General features: G+C 36.1%; 1 protein-coding gene across 3 annotated transcripts in view; it reads right to left on the minus strand.

Annotated features, from left to right (window-relative positions):
* The window catches only part of ERCC6L2 (ERCC excision repair 6 like 2), a 174,392-nt gene extending 157,432 nt beyond the window's left edge, over nucleotides 1–16,960 (minus strand). The window contains exons 1-3 of one of the 3 annotated variants that reach the window (XM_007497932.3): nucleotides 16,475–16,839; nucleotides 14,898–14,995; nucleotides 9,945–10,369 (exon numbers count right to left, since the gene is read on the minus strand). In XM_007497932.3, the coding sequence (XP_007497994.3) occupies nucleotides 9,945–10,369; nucleotides 14,898–14,995; nucleotides 16,475–16,581 (630 nt within the window). In that variant the 5' untranslated portion in view covers nucleotides 16,582–16,839. Of the gene's footprint in view, nucleotides 1–9,944; nucleotides 10,370–14,897; nucleotides 14,996–16,474 lie in introns of all 3 variants that reach the window. The other 2 variants (XM_056806770.1, XM_016423780.2) reach the window with 2 other exon arrangements.
* Nucleotides 16,961–17,569: the final 609 nt, after the last annotated feature.

A 17,569-nucleotide genomic window follows, 5' to 3' on the forward strand; every position in this document is an offset into this window, starting at 1 on the left:
AATGTCTACATGCAATGAGATCACTCACTGCTTAAAGTAAAGATCAAAATCAATACCCTAAATTAAAAGGGAAAAGATGAGAAAAGGATCCATTTTGCAAAAGATCAAGATAAGGAAAGAATACTGTTTGCTACTACTGAACCTAGCTCATTTAAACAAACTACTAAAAAATGTAAATAAATAAAAGTAAAGATATTTCTTGAAGAAACTTAACTAATTATTATAATGAGGAAGCAGAAAGAAATCAGAAAACATCCTAGCAAGGAAATATCTGATATCCTTGACCAAATATGTGGGAGCCAGGGGCAACACTAGTTTAGAGTACAAGATCATTTCCAAAACACAATTGCAGGAGGCAGAATCAAGATGGTGGCATAGAAGCAACAAAAGTTCAGACCTCTAAATACCCTTCCTTACCAATTACAAACTTAATGCTCCTAGGGGACTGAAAATCAAACCTAACAACAAGACAGAGCCAAGGAACCCTCCTGCTGGACTCAATTCAAAAGGTACCCCCCCACAAAAGCCAGAATTCGAGAACACTCGGGTTTAAGGGGAATGCAGAAAGAAGGTCCCAGGACCCCTCCCCCAAGACCTAGAGCTCTGAGCCTCCAGTGGCAGCAGGAATCTCTGGGCAGGCAAAGGCTCTGGTTTGGAGGGTGCAGGCAGGGCTATGCCAGGCTAAGAGCATCGAACACAGGTGGTGGGGAAGGAGCTGGAGAGGGAGCGCAGAGTGGGCAGCCTGGTCACAGCGGCAAAGACCCTCCATATTGCTCTAGCCTTCCAGGAGGTTTTGGCCTCAGAGCACATCCAGCCCAACCCAGCTGAACTTAATCCCATCAAAAGTCTTCAGAGGTCAGGAAAGCCCAAGCTCCAACACCCCTCCCACACAGACTGCTGGACTTTAATCCAATCAAAAGCCTCCAGAGGACAAGGAAGCTCAAACTCCAATACCCCTCCCACACAGACTGCTGGACGTTAATCCAATCAAAAGCCTCCAGAGGACAAGGAAGCTCAAACTCCAATACCCCTCCCCACCCAGTCTGAATCAAGAGATCTCCTGGCAAAGCTCCAAGAGGGGAGACTGTCAGAAAAACCCAAAACAAAAAAAAAAAAAAAAGAGGAGCAAGAGTACAGACAAATGTGAGGAGTAAAGAAGGGGTAAATATCAGCAAACAACAGAAAAAGAAAAAAGAAATTACAATCTACAGCTTCTATACAGGCAACGAACAAAGAGAAAACGGAACAGAGAAGGAGGGATCATCAAATAATAAGTCAGAAATTCCAGTGAATTGGATACAGGCTTTGGAAGAACTCAAAATGCAATTCAAAACACAATTAAGAGAGGCTGAATACAATTAGGAAAAGAACTTAAAAACTAAGATAAGTCATCTGGAAACAGAAAATAGTGGCTTGAAAGCCAAAATCAACCAGCTTAAAAATGAGGCAAAGGAGATGAAAGATGAGGCAAAGAAGATAAAAGATGAGGCAAAGGAGATGAGAGATGAGGTAAAGAGAATGAAAATGACCTCCAAAGAAAATCAGACCAGAAGGCGGATGACCAAAAATCAGGGATAAAATCCAGTCTTTAAGAACCAGAATATAACTTGAAAACCACAAATTTACATTACCTACACTTTGCTATATTTTTTATTTATTTTATTAAACATTTTCCAATTATATTTTTTACTTGGTTCCAGCTACATTAGGGAATTTAACAAGATTAATATTCTGACTTAACTGAAAAACACAGGAGCTGAGAACACCAAAAGCAATAGATATAGAAAGGAAAGGACCAACGACAAAGCTGGGGGTGGGGGAGCACAGTAAACAGAAATGAGGTAGATAAAGATCCAAGAAAAGAGATAGAGAAGGAGCAGACAGGAAAAGATCGAGGAGAGAGCATTGTCATTAAAACTAGAGGCAAGAAAATATTAAAGGTAAGTGGGTGATCACATGTCAAAGGCTGCAGAGAGATCAAGAAGGATAAGAATTGAGAAACAACCACTACATTTGGCAATTAAGAAATGACTGGTAACTAGAGAGAGGTTTCATTTGAATTTAAGGTCAGATGACAAATTTCAGAGAGACAAAAAAGGAAAGTACCTACAAAAAAGGAAAGACAGTCTACTCAGGAACTTTAGCCCCAAAAGCAAGGAGAGAAATGAAACGATAGCCAGTAAAAATGGATCAAGTGAAGATTTTTTTTAAGGATTAGGAGACATGGACATTTTTGTAGACAATAGGAAAGTAGTCAGCAGCCAGAGAAAGATTGACTATTAATGAGAAAGTAAAAATGATAGGGAGAACAATCTACAGAAGAAGATGGTATTGAATAGGATTCCTTGTGTATACAGAAGGGTTTGACTTGAAAAGAAGGGCTATTTCTCCCTTTGAAACAGGGATGAAGCTGAGAAGATTGTGGCAAAAAGCACCTGTGTGATGTGAGATGAAGAACTGCAAAGAGGGAGTTTTCTGTAAAAGGTCTCAATTTTTTTCAGTAAAATATGAGTCAATGTTCTCAGCTCCCCTTCAGGGGAAAGAGGGAGGGCTGTGGGATTTAAAAGGGATGAAAATATCAAATATCCCAGCTACTGAGAATAAGAATTCATTCTTCAACAAAAACTTTTTGAAAAAGCTAAAAAGTGGAAGAGCAGAAATTAGGGAACGAACAGCAGCTCACTGCATACCAAGATAAGCTTTAAATAGGTACATAACTTAGGAAGGAAAGAAATAAGCATTTACCAAGTACTTACTATGTGCCAGGAACTGTTAGGCACTTTAAAAATATTATCTCATTTGATCCTCCCAACAATCCTTGTCCTAAATCCTCAATTTACTGTTGAAGAAAATTAGTCAAACAAAAATTAAATGACTTGTCCTAAGACACACAGCTATTAAGCATCCAAGGTAGGATTTGAATTCAGCTCTTCCTAACTCTAAGCCCATTGCTCTATCTTCTGTGCCACCTAGCTTATATGCCACATACGAGGTAAGAGAAGGAAAATATTACCTATGAGATCTATTAAAAGGGGAGGAGTTATAACCAATCAAAACATAAAGAGGATCACAAATGTTGTCCTACATAAACTAAAACAATGCAACTGCAAATTTATGGGAATCAGGTAACTGAGAAAAATCTTTGTAATGAGTTTCTCTAATAAAAATCAAAATATAACAGTAACAGCAAGATTGTAGAATGATTAACTATGAAAGACCTAGCAACTCTTAGCAGTATAATGATCCAGGAAAATTCTGATGGACTTCTGACAAAAAATGCTATCCACATCCAGAGAAAGAACTATTAAGAGTTGGAATATAGATCAAAGCACTTTAGTTTACTTGGGTTTTATTTTGGGGTTTTGGCTCTATGTGATTATTCTCTTACAAAAATGAACAATATAAAATGTTTTGCAGGATAATACATGTATAACCTGGATCAAATAGCTAACTAGCTTTAGAAAAGGGAAGGGAAAAGAGGGAGGGAGACAATTTGGATCATATAACTTGAGAAAAAGTGGAAAATTATTATGTGTAATTGGTAAAAAAATTTTTTACAAATTTTTTGAAAGTCAAGATATGTAGCAAACTGATTGAAATTCATAAGAATTAAAGCTGATCTTCAATTAAAGATAAAAAATTAGAAAATTTCTGAGAAATAATCTAAGCTATCAATGACCAAATTTAAAAATGCTTTCAAATTACTATTAAAAATGCAAATTAAAGCTACTCTGAAAACTTCCACCTCATACTCATATATTTAGTGTGCCAAAGAAAGGAAAATGTCAAAAAATTGGAAAATGAGGGGATGTCCTTCAACTAGGGAATGGCTGAACAAATTATGGTATCTGTTGGTGATGCAATACTATTGTGCTCAAAGGAATAATGAACTGGAGAAATTCCATGTGAACTAGAACAACCTCCAGGAAGTGATGCAGAGTGAGAGGAGCAGAACCAGGAGAACATCGTACACAGAAACTGACACACTACAATCAAATGTAATGGGCTTCTCTACTATCAGCAATGCAATAATCCAGGACAATTCTGAGAGACTTATATGAAAGAATACCATCCACATCCAGAGGAAAATCTGTGGAAGTAGAAACACAGAAGAAAAACAACTGCTTGATCACATGGGTTGATGGGGATATGATTGGAGATGTAGACTCTAAGCGATCACCCTAATGCAAATATTAATAATATGGAAATAGGTCTGGATCAATGACACATGTAAAACCCAATGGAATTGTTCATTGGCTATGGGAGCAGGGTGGGAGAGGGAAGGGAAAGAACATGAATCATGTAACCATGGAAAAATATTCTAAATTAATGAAGTAAATAGATATACTTAATTTTTTAAAAAAGCCAAAAAAAGAATAAATCATTAATTGATTATAAAAGAGAAAAAAGCCAAATTTTGTCAAAAATTTAAAGAGCAGAATTCATAGCAATTGAAGAAGAAATAAAGGAAACTATCAGAAACAATTTTAAACAATTACATGTCCAAAAAAGTAATGACTTAGAGGAAATTGATGAATACTTTCAAAAATAAAAAGATTAACAAAAGATATACTAAGTTATTTTAATAATTCAATATCAGAATAAGAAATTTACTGTCATAAATGAATACCCAAAGAAAGAAAGGGAGGAAACCAACTTCAGGCCCAGCTTGATTTACAAATGAACTGTATTCAAATAATTAATTCCAATATTACACAAACTATTTCTATAATGAGACAAAGAAGGGACCCTTCCAATCTCCTTTCTATGATACAAATGGGGTCTTGAAAAAATTATATAACATTATTAGACTGTATTTCTGCCAGGAATGCAGGATTGGTTCAATATAAAGCAGACTGTAAGTATAATAATTCATATTAATAATGTGAATAATAAAAACCACATGAAGGAAGGAAAAAGGGAAGAAAAGACTTTTAAAAGTACTTTGACAAAAAAATAACAACCATTTCTGTTAAAAATATTCGTAAAAGTAGAAATAAATGGATTTTGCCTTAATATGATAAAAATCTGTCTAAAACCAAGATAAAACATTGTATGTAATGGAAAAAAATTACAGGACTCTCAAACATGAAGAGTAAAGAAAGAATGCTCACTACCACTATCACAATTTAAGAGTGCTTAGAAATACCAGTTGCAGCATAAGAAAAGCCAAGGGACTAGGCAAAGAAGAAACAAAAAACACAACTTTCTGCAGGCATTATGATGATCCATCTAAAAACCCCCAAGTATTCAAATTATAAAGGTAATACCATAAGCAAAGGAATTTCATTGGAACAGATCGCAGAGTTCATCTGATTCAAGTCTCTCATTTTAGAGATGAAGAAAATGAAGCCCACAAAAATAGAGTGAGTTTGACACTCCCTTCTCCCCCTCAGGTTTTGGGAAAGTGGATTTGAAAGAGGACAGAGAAAGGAAAGATAGGATTCCATGGTCATGCCAAACTGTTCTTACTTTTGGAGGATGGGGGAAGGGGGACAGAGTTATGGAGGTCAGAGGAAAAATATAGTGTTTACCTAGATTTTAGAACCACTTAAAAAGCATCTTGTGACAAAATGGAGATGTGAACTAGACAATAGTTAGGTAGATCAGAGCTTACTGAATAGCAGAATCCAAAAGGCAGCCACAAAACTTGGAAATGTTTTAGTCTAGTGTCCAAGGAATATATGTTTCATTCTGAAACCACTGGGCACTGGGTCTTTGCTTCAGACTTGCAACTGAAACCTCTCATATTTTACTTTTCTATTTGTATCTCCAGGCCTTACTTAACACAATGCTTTGCATGTGGTAAATAACTATTTCTTGATTCATTCATTCTATGTTCTCATTTTTTAATAATGTATTAGATGACATGCTTATCAAATTTGCAAATGACACAAACTAAGAGGCATAGCTAACACATTGGATGTCAGAGTCAAGATTCCAGAGATATAGGTTAGAACTGAATGTAATAAAATAAAATTCTCCTAAATACTCAAGAGAAGCTCAACCCTCATTCTTCATGCCTGCCTATCTTTTCCAAAATTTGTATACATCCTCTCTAAGAATGCCCCAGAGATTGCACCCAATTTCCTAGAGATTTTCCTCACTTTTTCCTGACATTACAAGGTTGCCAGTGAATCACTTGGCTCTCTAACTGTTATCATTTGCCCTTACCACATAACTAGCAAACTTTTTCAATCATATATTTCTCAGATGAAATACTTTAGCCTTATTTTTCTTTTATTTTATTAATGTGTTTGTTACATTAAAATTCCCACGTATCTCCCACCTCAGGTCCCTTCCCAAACTAGAGAAAGCACCATTTAACAAAAAGATATATCTTATAAGACAGAAAGACCAGAAGCAATGGAAAGATTGAATTTTGACAAACTATCTCAGGAGAACAGGAAATGAAACCCCAGCTGACTTTGGGGGATGGTATGGAACTTTTCAGCCAAACTCAGGAGGAGGCAATTGAAAAACTGGAAGAGGTTCTTTGCTCCTGAAGCTGAGAGAAGAAGGAACTGACCATTTGCTGTAAAGATACCCATTTTATCAATCCTTTTGCCTGAGCAATAGAAGATCTTGTTTTCCAACTGTTAACATTTTTAGGATAAAGACTTTTGTCCCTTAGGGGAAACCTCAGAGCTTATCCTGAAGAAAGACCCTGGTTCAAATCCCCCAGATTTGTATAGGAAATAGCTAGGGATTTACTTTTCCCTCTGTCCTCATTATTCTTTCAACCCTTTATACCTAAATAGGCATCTTGATTTTAATAGAGATTTCAATCATACTCAATGTGTTAGGAGAACTTCAAAGAACATCATTTAAAGAAAAGAGGGCTAAGGGGAAGTTTACTTACCCTTTTAGTCCAGTCAGAACTGACTCCATTTGTTAACAGCCCAACTTGGGGAAAAAGGAGGAAGGAAGGAAGTGTTACCTTATATTTATTCCCCAAGTAGCTGGAACTTTGGTTCCTTCTTCAATTTCCCCACTAATACAATATGTATATATAAAACTATGTCTTGCCAGGTTTCTTTTACATCAGTTCTTTTTCTGGAAATAGTCATTCTTCAAACATTAGTACTGCTTTTTTATACCATTCTCTTGGTTTTGTTGTTTCACTTTCATTTTTCCATTTTTAAAAAAGTCTGTTACTTGTTTCTTACAGCACAATCACATGTAACAACTTGTTCAATCATTCCTCAATTGATATTCATTCTCTCAATTTCCAATTCTTTGCTACCACAAAGAGAGCTGTTACAAATATTTAAAAACATTTAAGTTCTTTTCTTTTCCCTGATCAGTCTAGGAAATAAACCTAATGGTGGCATTGCTGGGTCAAAAAGCAGACAGTTTTATAATTTGATGGGCATAATTTCAGATTACACTCTAAAATGGATCAGTTCACAGTTCTACCAACAGGGTATTTGTGTCCCCTCCAACATTTATCATTTTGCCCTTTTATCATTTTAGCCAATCTGATAGATATGAGATATCTGAGTTGTTTTGATTTGCATTTCTCTAATAAATAATGATCTAGAGCATTTTTCATATAGTTAGTTTTGATTTCTTCATATAAATATGTCAGTTCATATTGTTAGTGTAGAAATGACAGAGAGAGAAATGGGTTTAAGGATAAGTGAAAAGGTTGGTTTTGCAGAGGTTGGTCTGGCCACATGCTAGAAACTGTTATGGTGAAAATATCACCTTTAAAGATTGTTATAATATTAAACCTAAGAATCCTTATATTGTCTCTATATTTTACAGATTAGTTGTTTTTGTAATAACGAGGTTCAAGGAAATCAAAGGCAGATAAAGGTCCAGTATATACCAAAATATTCAGAGCATCACTCTTCAAGGTATAAAAAAACCAGAAACAAAGTGATTAAGGAGATGCTAAAAAAAGTTATGCCATATTATGAACACAAGTACTATAAATTAAGAAACAACAAATATGAGGAACTTATAGAGGAAAGTGAAAAAATATTTATGAATTGATAGAGTACAAAGTAAGTATTAATAGTAAAGCAAAATATACCATTATTATAATTATATAAATGAAAGGATCACTAAAAGAAAAATGAACTCTGAGAAAAGGAAAGACAAATAATTAGAGAAGAGAAAAAGTAGAGAAACCAACTAGGAGACTAATGCAACAATCTAGACAAGCAGTAAGGAAGGCCTGAACTGATCTGATAGTTGAAGAAAAGGGCAACACAATTGTGAGGAATATTGTGTCAGAAGAACTACAAGAACAATCATGACATTTTCTAACTTTTTGTCATAATTGCACAATATATACTATAGATATTACCAAAGGACTAATTCCTCTTACTTGACAATAATTATTACAAAGGAGAGTTGAAGGGGAAAAGAAGTGGCATTCAGAAGTAACCATTTTTAAAGAAAAAATAAAATTTCAACAAACCATTTAAAGAGAAAAAAATAGCACCAAAGAAAGGTCTCTAGGATGATAAGGGCCCTCAAAAGTATAGCATGTAAAGCTCAGTTAAAAGAAAAACCCTTGTGTATTGAAAGGAACACTGGATTTAGGCCAAGGATTTAACTCTGCCTTTTGCTTCCTGTCATTTTATTTACTTCTTAGGACCTCATTTTCCTCATTTAAAAAATGAAGGGGTTGGACTGGATGACCTCTGAGGTTTCTCTCCACTCTGAAACTGTGATATTCTCTTAAAATATTCAAAAGATTCTAACATATAAGTGTGATTAGACTTGGTCAAGTCTGTAAAAAATAGACTAGAATACAGGACTACAATCCGCACAAGCCTTTGCTCCACTTCCCCAAAATGCTTTGTAATCTCACAGAAATTCTCAGGTGGGCCGAGATCGAGAAGGTATTTAACCTGGTGGCAAAGGTTTTTGGCTCTCTTTTTGGACTTCCGTTTTGGAGCAGACGTGACTCTTTCCATAATGTAGGTGAGGTCTTGTCTAGGCCTCTGGCCTAGGCATGTTTTCCTTATCCTGTAATTTCTTTAATCCTTAATCCTTAATAAACCTCTAAAAAATATAATACTCCTTGCAGAGAGAAACTAATTTCTACCTGCCTCAGTCTCCCCTAAATTTTCATCTTAACAAGTCTGACCCCAGAAGATCAAACCAGAAGCAACGGGGAGAAACTACAAATTTTAGTTCATTTTAAGGAACTATTTTCTAATGATTATCTGTGCAACTTTGGACAGGTGGCTTACTTCTATGGGTCTCAGTTTTCCATTTGTAAAATGAGAAGGTTAACTAGACGACCCCTGGTATCTTACCTGGCTCTAAATCTATCATCTTATGAGCCAGAATCACTCCAAAACAGAACATACTGTCTCAAGAATTAGTAGATCTCCTTATTAGAGAGAACACATTAATTGGAAGCCAGATGAATATTTGTTAGCAAAGTCACTGAAGGAAAGGAGGATTCTTGATCAGAAGCCAGTGGATTATATGTGATCTCATATGGTCCTTTCTAAAAGATTCTATTATTAATTAAAAATTTAAAACCTAGCCCTTCTCCAGGATTCAACTAAATTGGAAATGTTAATATGGAATTGAAAAGGAGAGCGAAAAGAAAGGAGAAGGAAGGGGGAAAGATGAATAAGCCATAAACCAGATAAATATTGCTTTAATAACTCGTGAAGGAATGTAAGATACAAGAAGGTTCACATTCTAAACAACCTATTTAATGGACCTTGGGAATATAATTAAACTTTAATCCAATAAGAACACTTTCCTCTTAGAATTAACATTATAAGTATAAAATGGCTTCACAATTTTTATTCATTTATTAATTCAACAAACATTTATCTAGCAACTCATGTGAAAGTCATCAATCAAGTTTAACTTAATAAGCTATTAGAGCACATTATTGTACTTAGAATGATTCATATATCACAGTTATTAAATTTTAACATTTATGGGAACAAAAGAATAAATACCTGTACTGTTTTTCCAAGTCCCATATCATCACCAAGAATACATCCTCTTCCCAGGGAATAGTGTCCATATAGAAACTGGGCTCCTTCCCTTTGGTAGTCACGCAAATATCTATTAATTGTATATGGAATACAGATCCCATCTTCAGATAACTTAAAAGCAACAGTAGGAGAAGGAAGTTTTCGATCTGGGAAATAAGGCTTTTCCAAATCAATATCATCAAACATAAAACTTCTTGAAGGACTTTTATCATGTGTTATTTTTTGGAGTTTTTTTAAAGGTACTTTCTTTTCCAATGAACCTGAAAATAATACAAGTGCAAACGACTTTCCATTTTCATCTGTCATGACGGATTTCACTGTTGCTTCACAAAACTTTCCACTCTCTGTGGCAGGGACAAGACATCTTTCTCCAATGTTCCATTTATCTAAAGAAAAAAAAAAGTTTTCAAATTGTTATTATTTATCTTGCATTGTGGTGAGTATATAGCCCAATGGAAAAAAGTGATGAACTGGGGGTAAGAAGAACCAAGTTAACCCCTAGCTATTCCATTTATTATTTGTGTAGGTAGAAAAGTCACTAAACTTCTCCTGGTCTCAGGTGATACATATGCAATATGAGGCATTAAATAAGATGACTCCTAAGGTCCTTTCTTACTCTAAATTTAGTTGATATGGCTTATACAAGCTATGCTAGTTTAATTCCTCAAGCACCAGCCCCCTCAAGAGAGGACCACAGCTGAGGGTGAACCAAAAAAAAACAAAGCAGCGTGGAGGTTATTTCAGTCATAACCCTAGAGTGCCATCGATATGGAGATTCATATAAAGACTTGTTAAATTTTTAACACCACAATGGCGCTAACCACAATGATATGTATATCAAAATATAGATTCATTACCTTCAAAAGAGTAGAAACTTATAGTACACTTCCACGTAATTAAAAGAAAAATTTATTAAACCTCACTATAAAGCTTATGTGCCAAATAAGTGATTCTTCTTAAATTCAAAGATAATAAATGTATTTATTATAAGTAGTCTATCATACAAAAAGACACTAGATCGGTTGTGTAATAATCAAAGGATAAGAAACTAATAAACCAAAGGACTGGAAATCTGGCTACTTGGAAAAGGAAATAGTTTGAAAACAGAATCACTCTTGAGGTTATAGAAGATATAGATAGAAGTTATCACAATGACAAGTAATGACCTAATATGAATAAATATAATATCATAGAATAAAATCATCCAAAGTAAGTAAAAATTCTAGAAAAACAAAGCCATCTCTTTAAGTGTAGCACACACACATTTGTGTTTTCAAAGTCCTGGATAGTCCTTTCAATAATGAAGATTTTTTTTTGCATAAGAAGACTCATGCGTATTGTCCAAAAATTCATGACTTTATGACTAGGGGTTATGAGAATGGGATTATAGAAAGATAAACTTAGATAAGGTTAAATTTATGAAAATTGGATTCTGTCTCCAGAGTTACTAGCAGGAGCTCATTCCAAGAATCCTGGAAGGGATCTTGGAATGTACAGGAAGCTAGAGGAAGCTGTTTGAGTAAGCAACTGTCACTTCCTGTCCTGAGCTGGGAAAGGAAGGCTGCTCTCTTCTGAGTTTTTCCTACCTTAACCTTTTGTGAGAGAAGGAAACTAAACTGCATTGGAAGTTCCTTTTCCACTGGAGAGAATATCTTACAGAAGATCTATCTATACCTGCTGTTTTACCAACACTGCCTAAGAGGTTTACCTGGAGATCCTGTTTGTTGGGCCATACGCAGCTCTGAGTGAACTCAGCCATCTTGGGTTCATTCTTAGTAAATATGGTGACAACTTCTGTTATAAATAACTAAACTAACAAATAAGGATTGTAGTCAGATTCGATTAGATTAGATTAGAAAGGTTTTGGTGGGAAACTAGCAAAAGTCAGGAAGAAATAGAGTAGCCTGAGGACCTGAAGAGTCCATTGTGAGATGGATATAGATTGAAGGGTTGGAGTATTAGGATTCGGAACTAGGGCATCCTTGTGTTTTAATACGCATATTCTACCTCTGGTTTCTCAATAAACAAAAATACTTTTTTATACAATTTAGACTACAAGGTCTGTGTGTACTGGCCCAGTGAAGGAAGGCTCACTTTGCCATACCTTCACAAAAGGGAACTGAGATATTTAACAGACAGTCAATTAAGAATCGAACCCAGTTTCTTATCGTGGATATCACCATCTATCCACATTATTTCTTCAGGGTCCACCAAATAAGTTGAAGGCCTTCCTTGCTTTGATCTAGTAATACCACTACTAGGTCTGTTACCTAATTGTAATGAATCACTTGGGCTCTCATCCCTCACACTTGCTAAGTGACTAGCCTCTCTTTTTCTTTTATGTAATTCCCCCATGATATCTTTAACTCCAGTTCTTCAAAATTCTTCATTTATTTTATTTGGATGTTTTATTTTAATAATAAATTTCCACATAAGTTTTCCAAAGTTACATGATCCATATTGTCTCCCCTCCTTCCCCTCCCCCTGAGATGACAAGCAATTCAATCTGGGTTATATATGTATTATCACACAAAACATATTTTCATATTATTCATTTTTGTAAATGAAAAAATTTAGAAAAGCAAAAATCCCAAACATGTACCCAAATAAACAGGTAATAAATCATGTATTTTCATCTGCATTTATACTCCCAACAGTTCTTTCTCTGGAGGTGGATAGCATTCTTTTCATAAGTCCCTCAGAATTGTCCTGGATTGTTGTATTGCTGATTACTAACAAATTATATATCATTTGATCATTCCACAAATTGCAGTTACTGTGTACAATGTTCTCCTGGTTCTGCTTATTTCACTCTGCATCAGTTCATGTAGGTCTTTCTAGCTCTTTCTAAAATCATCCTGTTCATCATTCCTTATAGCATAATAATATTCCATCACTATTGATCCAATCATTCTGGAAGGCAATTTTGAACTATGTCCAAAGGGCTTTAAGAGACTGCCTGCAGGGCTACCTGGGTAGCTCAGTGAAATGAGAATCAGGCCCAGGGAGGGGAGGTCCTGGGTTCAAATCTGACATCAGATACTTCCTAACTATGTGACCCTGGGCAAGTCACTTAACCCCCATTGCTTATCCCTTACCACTCTTCTGCCTTAGAACCAATACCCAGTACTGATTCTAAGACAGAAGGTAAGGGTTTAAAAAATTGGAAAATGAGAGGATGCCCTTCAATTGCAGTATCTGTTGGTGATGGAATACTATTGTGCTCAAAGGAGTAATAAACTGGAAGAATTTCATGTGAATTGTTATGACCTTCAAGAAGTGATGCAGAGTTGAGAGGAACAGAACCAGGAGAACATTATACACAGAGACAGATACACTGTGGCACAATTGACTGTAATGTACTTCTCTACTAGCAACAACTCAATGATCTAGGAGAAATCTGAAAGGCTTATGAGAAAGAATGCTATGCACATCCTGAGAAAGAATTGTGGGAGTAGAAACACGGAAGAAAAGTAACTAACTGCTTGATCACATGGTTCCCATGGGGATAAGACTGGGGATGTAGACTCTAAAAGATCACTCTATTGCTAATATTAATATGGAAATAGGTCTTGAAACACATGAAAAACCCAGTGGAATAGCTTGTTGGCTATGGGAGAGGTATGGCAAGAAGGGAGGGAAAGAACATAAATCATGTAACCATGAAAAAATATTCTATATTAATTCAATAAATAAATAAACCTAATGTTAAAAATATATCACTATCATATACCACAATTTGTTCAGCCATTACCCAATTGAGGGACATCACTTTAGTTTCCAATTCTTTGCCACCACAAAAAGAGCAGCTATAAATATTTTTGTACAAATAGGTCCTCTCCCATCTTTTAGAAAATCTCTATGGGATATAGACCTGGAAGTGGTATTACTAGATCAAAGGGTATGCAATGTTTTATAGCCTTTTGCATAATTCCAAATTGCCCTCCAGAATGGTTGTATCAGTTCACAACTCCACCAGCAATGTATTAGTGTCCCAATTTTGCCACATCCCAACACTTATCATTGTCTTATACTGTCATTTTGGTCAATCTGATAGGTGTGAGGTGGTACTGCAGAGTTGTTTTCATTGGCATTTCTCTAATTGAGAAGGATTTAGAACATTTTTTCACATAATTTTTGCTAGTTTTGATTTCTTCATCTGAAAACTGCCTTTTCATATCCTTTGATTATCAATTGAGGCCCATTCCCTGTTGGGTGATCAAATAATCACAAGAAATTCCCCCTTTCCTTATACTTACTCCTTCTATCTTCTATTCTTCCAAAAACCTTAGTCTCTCAATTTGTTTCCAGTCAATCTAGGGGTCCAGATAGAAGAGAGGTCACCCTCCTGTTCTATTACTGCCATGCCACACCTCCAGGGTCTAATGTTATATTCTCCACTGAAGAGCTTGCCATACTGCTTCTCAACTGCTAGCTTATTTTAAACACAACTGCCTTGTTGTGCTAAACCTAACCATGACCCTTGTATTATTGATTCATTTCTGGTAAACAGAGACCTGAAGAGGAACTAAAGATTATATCAGCACCAACTAGTACCATTAGTCTGCTTGCCTTAATAGCAAGAAAATAGATGAAAACATTTAAGAAATATTTTCAATAATTAACTAAGTTTAATAATAATTAAGTTTAAATTAATGTTTTCTGGTTAGTCCTAAATTGACATGCTCTCTGCCAGAAGTTTACAATAAAAACAAGTCAACCAACATTTATTACATGTCATTTATGTGCTAGGCACTAAGAAAGAATACAAAGACAAAAAATAAAACAATCTTTCCTCTCAAGGAGCTTATATTCTCTTGGGAGAAAAAGCATGCAAACATCTAAGTGTGTCTAGAATAAGTACAAAAATAGAAAATAAGTACAAAATAAATACAAAGTTGTTGGGGCAAGTACCTGCAGCAGTTGAGATCAAGAAATGCTTTGTAAAGAAGATTTGGAGGAAAAGAGAGAAATAGAGATAGCCACTGCAAATGTAGAAAGTCAAGATTGTCCTGTGGAAGGCATAAAAAGATGGCTAGTTTGTTTAGAGCGCAGAGTACTAAAAGGAGATAATATATAAAGAAGCTAGTAAAATATATGACTATGTTATGACCAAAGATAAGTCAGTCAGTCAACTTATATTTAGCACATATCTACCACATGTCAGCAACTAAATATACAAAATAAATATAAATTGGGGATTTTATATTTACTCTTGGAGGCAATTGGGAACCACTGAAGTTTAGTGAGTAGGAAAGTGTAGTGGTAAGACCTGAGCTTTTCTTGGTACATCAATCACATGAAACATTACTCCTCATAATTCTGGTACAAACCCCTGTAATCTGATTTCTAATCATACTATTTCACTGAAATAGCTCTAACAATTTATTCATCATCACGCTCCAATTGACTTTTTCTCAATTTTTACCCTTTATGACTTCAACACTTTAGACTGCTAACCATCACCCCCCCCCCATTCCCCAACAAAGGCATACATTCTTTTTCCTAGCTTTTAAATGACCCAGTTCTCTTATCTGACTGATTTAATCTTCCACCACTTCCCACCTGGGACTCTTTTCTAGGTCCTCATCTCTTCTTTCTCTAGTCTTTATTTTGGTGATCTCCTCAGATCCCATGGGTTCTGAAATCATCTATCTTTAGCTGATTCCCAACTCTGCATATCCAGCTCTCCCCTCTTTATTGTGCTTCAGTTCTCCATCACTTACTAACTGCTGAATATCTCTATTTGGATATACAAAGGCATCTCAGATTCAATGCATTCAAAACTGTACTTATTGTCTTTTCCCTTAAATCTATCCCTCTTCCTGACAATATAATCCAATAAAAATTTATCAAGCACCTACTATGTAAAAATCCTCTGCCAGATCAATCAGACAATAGGCCTTTATTAAGCTTACTATGTGCCAGACATAGCCAGTTACTGGAAGTATAAAGACAAAACAGTCCTCCTCTCATACAGCTTACTATCTGAGAAGGGGTTGCAAAATTTAAACAGACAATTATATACATGTTGAATTAGGGGAAGGAGAATACTAACAACTACGATGATAGGGCAGTTTCCAGTAGTGGTACATGAGCTAAATCAGGGGTTCTAAACTTTTTTTTTTGTCATAGCCAATTTATTCCTTTTTAAGATTGTTTTAAAACGCATTAACACAATATATACATAGTATTTTTTAAAATACCAATTATGTCGTAATACAGTTATCAACGTATTTTGAAAAATAAGTTCACGACCCCCAGGTTAAAAACTCCTGGGCTAAATTTTGAAAGAAATTAAGAATTTGTAAGAGGCAAAGATGAGAGGAAGGACATTCCAGGCAGGAGGCCTGGGCAAAAGAAGGGAAGGAAGGCTTTCCCCCTCTCACTCTCTCCGAATAAAGAACCCATTCAGAGGAAAACAAAAGGAAAATGAGGACTATATAATGAAATAAACCCAGGTATGAGTTCATTCAACTAAGAACCTGTACCTTCTGCTTTCTCCCCAAGGATCCATGGCTCTGGAGCAAGAGGATCCATCTGGCAAGGAGAACAGCGAACTGTCAGAGACGTTAGGAGCCGTCAGGCCCCGTCCCATCAGAGGCTTAATATAACAGGCTTTACAAGATGCTCCAGGTTCAGAAGTCACCTGGGCAGAGAACCGGGCGAGAGAAAGAGGGAGCACGTGCGGGGGAGGGCAGGAGACGGGGAGAGCACAAACTTCCGGGTGGACCGTTCGTCACCAAACACAAGCAGCTGCCAAGCCAGAGAGCAACCCAGGTAGGCGAAAGAGGGAGGGGAAGAGGGCGGTTATCAACATCCTCAGCAGTCCTTCTTTCCGCCCCACCCACCCCGCCTCTACCTCGCTTTTGCTTCCCTCTCCCTGCCAGGAAAATCTCGCGAGAGCGCGTGCGCGAGCGATCTGTTCCATCCATCTGGAAAGGATAATTACTCTTTTCCGGGTTTTCTCCTTGGTAATAATACCGCGAGATCTACAAACTCTCACGGGACTCGAGGAGCCAGTGAGTTTGTGAAATGTTTTCTCTGTTAAAGAGTCCTGATCCTGTGTCATTAACGGGTAACTTGTGGCACCTTAGAGTGGCCGCTCTTCGTAATGGCGAAATAATAGAAACCCAATATGTGCCTAATGCTTGAAAAGTGACTAAACAAATTGTACTATGTAGCGCCAGAGAGAGAGAGAAGGTGAAAGAGGCTGTAACATATAGGGAGGAGACGGCCTCTGTGTTAGGAAGAGCCTAATTCTGACTTGGACCCTGGGTAATCCCAGAGAAGTCTCCTGACTTCTCAATGCCCCTGGCAACATTGAGACTGTAAAGTTACAGAAGTGTTTATTATCAAACAAGATCATATGACAAAGCGCTTGCAAACAAAGCTCTTTATAAGTGATAATTATTATTTACGTAGTGGAGGAAGTTTACACAAGAGTGAAATCACTAGTTCACACTAAGAAAATATGTGAATACATATATAAAGTGATGCAAAGATGGAGAACAGAGCAAAAGAAAATTCTGTATAACATACATGCTATAGTGAAGTTGCAAATACTATTAGTCACTGGGATGTGC

The sequence above is a fragment of the Monodelphis domestica genome, chromosome 7 (genome assembly GCF_027887165.1).
Source record: "Monodelphis domestica isolate mMonDom1 chromosome 7, mMonDom1.pri, whole genome shotgun sequence".
In the NCBI taxonomy this organism is placed as follows: domain Eukaryota; kingdom Metazoa; phylum Chordata; class Mammalia; order Didelphimorphia; family Didelphidae; genus Monodelphis; species Monodelphis domestica.